At 30.4% G+C, this 6,253-nt stretch overlaps 1 protein-coding gene across 1 annotated transcript; it reads right to left on the bottom strand.

The window, feature by feature from the left end:
• Window positions 1-1,692: 1,692 nt before the first annotated feature.
• Window positions 1,693-4,810, bottom strand: LOC134271515 (toll-like receptor 4). Its single transcript, XM_062753709.1, has one exon. The coding sequence runs from the start codon at window positions 4,426-4,428 to the stop codon at window positions 1,789-1,791; it is 2,640 nt and encodes an 879-aa protein (XP_062609693.1). The 5' UTR covers window positions 4,429-4,810; the 3' UTR covers window positions 1,693-1,788.
• Window positions 4,811-6,253: the final 1,443 nt, after the last annotated feature.

Here is a 6,253-nt window from a genome sequence, read left to right on the forward strand (position 1 = left end):
TTTTCTATTAACATATAGTCTACGTGTAATGTCTTTTCTGTACTCTTTTCCCAGTCTCTGCTGAAAATAAAACATACCAAAACGATTAATTACATTTCCGTGCGCCAGGTACGCGTTCGATGACGTCATTTTCATTAATATCATTTCGGACAACACTTTGAAAATCATGCCATCAGTCATCTGTTTCTAATGCTATTTATATGAAATTTTGACATGTTATTAAGATTTTGATTCTGGTTTTAGTGATTTCAATTTTAGTCCAATCTTTTACTTAGTACAAAAGAAATAAAAGCAAATGTAATAGTTATATGTGTAAATTATTCCTAATTTGGTCGTGCGCCGACAGACGATATCGGCCTTCATATAAATCGTCCCAATATAACTAATATGAAAGATGTATATTTAAGAATTTACAATTTTAAAGAACATTTAATGTATTATGTCTTTGCAAAATTTGGTTAGTATTGGTTGCATGTTAAAAAAGTTATAAACATTGTCTACGACTTTTTGGGACAACCCTCGTAGAATAACATTACGGAAATTGTTTTGGGGGAAATCAGTAATTCTGGATTGAGGGCACAACTAATTTACATATCAAGTGCCATAGAACTTTTTGGCTGCTTTCAGACGACGGTTGGTGAAATATAGTTAACATCATAAGAGAGCTTTGCTTTTAACCGTCTTCTTGTATTACAATTGTTAACATAAATCTTTCGAGTTATGCTTAATGGTTACATTTTTTAAAAACATATCTTGCCAAAAATGTTTCAAAATTCTTCCTTTACAAAATAGTTTATGATCAGGAAAGCTTGAAAACGATTGCTTTGCCTGTTTTTAAAAAAAATAGAAAAAACGTTGAAATTCACTATTTTATCTGTGCCATTATTAAAGCGAAAGGGATGACATTTCAGGATTTCTGGTAAGCCAGTTTGTCTAAATAAATATTGAAGTCATGTGAAATTTTAATAACTTTTGTAAATGAAGTTGAAAAGTGCCTTAATTTTGACACACAAAATTCCGCTGATTTCATTTATTTACATCTAAACATTGCTTCATACTGTATATCAAAACTTAAAAACAAAACTATCAATATTCTTCTTGGGTTTATTTATTTTCTACAAAGATATACATTAAACATTTATTGTATTGGCATATATCTTGGTGGACATTAATATCTTTGAAATATGTTTATAATCATAATGCTAGATGGAAGTCCAATATTATATTATATTTGCACTTATAATGTACATGACATTTACGTAATTATTCTAAAATGCGTGAGACAATATTATGATACGGTATAACCGGAAATGTTAGCGAGACGCAAATTTAGCGATTTGTCCTTAACAACTAGTTATCTATTTTTATCGAGATGTTATTTAAGCGATTTTAAGATGCACATAAAAGAAGCTCATACAAATAACACGCAATCAATTTTTGCGGATATTCAATTTTAACTATCTCGGCACCTTTGCTGATGATGCCAAAATTAATTACTCGCTAAAAATTCTACTTATACTGTACCCAAAACAATTCGAACTCAGATAAGAAGAATTTCGCAGAAATTATATTGCATTTCAAAAAATAAATAATATGAAATAGTTATTCATTTCAAAACTCAGGGATTACAAATTTTCAAATATGATCAGTTTTAATCTGAAAGTAAAATGTTTAATATTTTAAATTGCTCATATAATAATCATCCATTTATGTAGAACACTCAGTCAATCCCCAAATCATGATGTGGAGTTCGAACCACACAATACGCTTTAGTTTTTCTTCCTATTTTTACCCCGTGTTTTTGATAACGCGGATAAGATTTTCCCAGAATTCCTCCTGCAGGGAGGAATCTTCCGGTGGGTAGTCAAGAAATAATTTTTTCTCGATAAAATCTTTAATAGCTGTGTCACAACCTCCTTCAAACAAATCAGACATCAGAATTAGACGGACATATCCTAAGGTTCCTCTTTCTTTTAAACCTTCCATTTTTGCCATATTTAATTCATATGTTCGCCATTTTGATTTCAGATACGCTTTCGACACAACACAGATAGTGCTTTGACTCCTCCCAATTGCTTTCATGATGTTATCAATTTTAGAATTACCAATTTCGAAGTGAATATCACGAATTAATAACCTCAAACCTTTTGCCTCCAGCTTTGGTTTCATTTTCTGGAATACGAATCCCCTATTCTCGCCTACATAGGAAATAAATGCATGGTAAAAATATTGCCGTTGTCCTTGCATCATTCCATATTGACTGGTTCTTTCAAAGCTTTCATCAGCTATTGAACTCAGCAAATCAGGTTCTGTTATCAGATTAGAAAGTTCCTCTTCTTTTATGTTTGAGGTAAAACCGTCATTATGTCGTTTACTTTTATGCAAGAAATACCTTATGTGCCAGATGTTTTTCCGAATGATTATCACAAGTATGACACTTGTCACAAGAGTTATCGAGACAGTTGTTGTAATTATCCAAAAGTCGTAATCCATACAGTCAAGCTGGAGTTTTTGTAGAGATTGTTCCATGTAATGAAAGTTGAACTGATTACTGCGATCAGAACAAGAATACTTTTGAAAATTTAAGAAATATATTCTGTTTACATACAACCACGTCAAGAATTCTAAATTTTGGCAACTGCAATACAAGTTGTTTCTTTGTAGATTTATCAATAATTTAGATTTTTTGAAGATATGTGAAAATGCTTGCATTGTTTCATTTGTAAATCCCGTTAATCTGTTATCGGAGAGATCTATATAAGAAAGGTTAGTCATGTGATGAATTCTGAAGTTAACGCCGATCAATTTATTGTGATTTAGTTTTAGTTTTCTTAATTTTACCATATTTTGAAAAGTACAGATTGGTAGGTGAATAAGTCTGTTGTTTGATAGATCAAATTCTTCAAGTTTTCGCTGATATTTAAACAATTGACATCTTTTGTCCATTTGAATCGGTCGAGACAGAAAGTTTCTTGCAATGTTTAAGTATTTTAATCCTGTACCGCTTGCAGTAAAACGGGGGGATATTCTAGAACAGAAATTGTCTGATAAATCTACATTTTCCACAAGATCAAATCCAAACACAGGTTGATCCCAGGAAAAGAATAAATTATTCTGTACGTAGATGTTTCTCAATTTTGTTGCATTCAAGGTTACTTTTGGAATTCCTCCATATAATTTGCTTGAATTAGCATAAATTGTTTCAAGATTTGGAGGGAGGTAAACAGTTATATTTGTCAAAACTCTTTTTCTCTGTACGTTTAAATATTCATGGTATTTATTTTTACTAGATACAACTGATATTTCAAAATCTTTCCTTTCGTTGCATTCCTCGAAAACTTCCGGAAAATATTTAACCGGTTTTAATAGTAGTGTCATGTTGTATTCCTTCAAGTTACGTAGAGAGAAAAATTCAAATAAATATATTCCTGTTGTGAGTCGGTTTAAAGCGAAGGACAGTTTTTCCAACGTTGTTGGCATGTTTGGCAAAACACCTTTTCCTATTAACTCCATCCTATTTTGTGCAAAAGAGGCCTCAACAAGTTTTGTAAACCACAAATTCTCGATATGAGAAATTCTCATCTTTGTACCAATGCCTAGCGTACAATGGATATCGTCAGCGTAAAAAACTTGGATTGATGTTTCGTTCAAGCCAAATGTTGCATTTGGGAGAGAGGCAAATCCTAATTCCTTATTATGGGAAATATCGAGTTTTTTCAGGTGTGGGAGCAATTTGAAGGGCCCTTTAGATATATGAGATATTTTGCATTTACTTATATCGATCTCCTTCAAAAAAGGTATGTTTTTGAAGAAATCTGCAGATATACTCCAAATATTGCAAAAACCTGTTATTCCTGAGGCGTCAAGTACAGAGAGTTTCCGAAGATTTTTAAATCCTTCACCAAAAGTGAAATTAAGTGGTATGTCAACTTTGAGTGTTTTCAAAGAAACAAGTCTGGAAAAGGCTCTATCAATGGCATTTGAATTCACGTTATTTTTTGCGTTCTTCTTTATATTCAAAGTTCCCAAACTTCGAAGTGAAAGAAACAAGTCCGGATAAAAGACTGATTCCGTAAGAGTGAGATTATTCTCTTCGAGATTTAAATATCTTAAATTTTTAAGTCCACTGAAAGGTTTACCAAGGAGGGCTGAAATATTGTTTCTTGACAAATTAATGAATTCGATTTTCTTTGGAAATTTCCACTTAATTTCCTTTATGTAATTTTCACTTAAATCTATCCACATCGTATCCACCGGAAGTGACGTGATTTTAAATTCTTTTTTCAGTTGACCACTGCAATCTATTTTCAATCCTTTTTTTAATCTGGTACACTTACATACATTACATAAGTACGTACTTTCCGTAGCCATTAATATTCCTTGAAAGTAATACAAATACACAAACAATAACCAGCGATAAACTTCCATAGTCAATTCCTACTGATATGCGTTCTGTTGTTAACACACTAAAACACCAAATTTATACTTCACAGTCAGTTTAGATTAAATGATTATAACGACTAGGTTCATTGATAATTGATTTTGATTTTTCGTTACTTCCGGGTTGATTCAAAGTTCATAATAAATAATCACATTATGCACAAACTTCAAAATAAATAATGATCTCAGTGTACATTGTGCCGATTGAATTTAAAAATACGACGATGAATTTTAAATGCGTTCCAAAAATACTTCCAATAGAAATGCTAGAATAGATATTGAATGAAATTGCTAAAGACATGAATGGTTCTCTTTAAAATTTTATACAGTGGGCAAAATATTAAGACCCATAATTAGATAATTCAGGCATTTGGATCAATAGTGACATTTGTCGAAAATGACATCCTTGTTTAAACAAGAAAATTTTGATTAAAAAAATTTTAAATGGATTCTTTCGTTCTATTACTGGTGTAATTTTGTTCACCCAAAATTAATTTGGCAAACTTGCGTTTTGATATATCTTCTCTTATCTTATGGGGATTTGTGCATGTACTTTACTTTTTGCAAATATGTCCATAAAAATATATTTCAACTCTACTCTATGACTACAAATTTGAAAATTAATGTCAGTCAATAGTGTTTATTTGCTTTTCTTTTGTTTTCATTTAAAAAGAAAATTTTTTCGACTTGATTTAGACACCATAGATGTATACCTACTGCTCTGGAGCAACTAACATCTTTCATTTGAATTAAATTTAAACATAGCCATTTTTGCCGCTGTTCATCAATTTATAAATGATTCTCATAGATTTAGCTAGACTTATTAACTTTATTATTATTGACTTATATTTTTTTACCTTTTTGTTAAGATTACAATCATGTTCTATGTGTTTTTAAGGAGAAGATCTAGTAATTAAATTGTTCGAACTTGTTTATTATCCTTTAGCTTGCCAATAAAATATGTTCAAAACAATACAAAATATTAAGATGTTAATCTATATTATAAAACAATGCTTTATACTTCCTGTTTATCAACGAGATTTTTTTTTTCAAATTATAAATGTAAGAGCTTATACTCAGCTTTTAATTGGTCATTAAAAAAGACAAAATGAATCGTCGATAAACTGAAGACGCTATTCTAATAGTATAACCTGTTAAATAGCTTGTGTCCTGAAGTGTTTATATCCCAGTGGGATATTGACCCTTGGTAATATTGACAATGTTATGAAATATCCAAGTATTTATTTACACTCTCTTGTTTAAGTGATTGAGAGTTTTACATAGTACATGAGATTTTTACATCCGAAAGTTTACAGTACTTCCAAATTGTCAAAATAATCCATGACTCATTTCCTCCTAATATTCATCAAAATTGAACTATTTCTTTTATACTCAATTTTCCTATAACATTGGAAAAAGATGTTTCTGTGTTTTGAAACATCGAATTAGTAAGTAATCTTGAGCATAACAGAATCATTGTGTCTTTCTGACACATTTTCTATTAATCAATAAAACATGCATTTTTTTATTGATAAATAGAAAATGTGTCAGAAAGACACTTGTTACAATAGCCTGCTAACGTGTATTACTGCTTTCAGAATTTAAAGTTATATCTATATCAATCGAAGACTTTAAAATTGTCATTTCAAAGCGAAGGAAGAACACCGGAAGATAATATAATATTAAGCATAATATATATTAATAAATTAATATTTAAAAAAAAAGCAATTGTATCGAATGTTTACAATATGGTTTAAAATCCCAATTTCTGGAATTAAAAATCTTTTGGGGATAAAATTCGATTCATTCAAAG

Source organism: Saccostrea cucullata, unplaced genomic scaffold, assembly GCF_032062105.1.
Source record: "Saccostrea cucullata isolate Sc308-1 unplaced genomic scaffold, CSIRO_AGI_Scuc_v1 ctg8388, whole genome shotgun sequence".
In the NCBI taxonomy this organism is placed as follows: domain Eukaryota; kingdom Metazoa; phylum Mollusca; class Bivalvia; order Ostreida; family Ostreidae; genus Saccostrea; species Saccostrea cuccullata.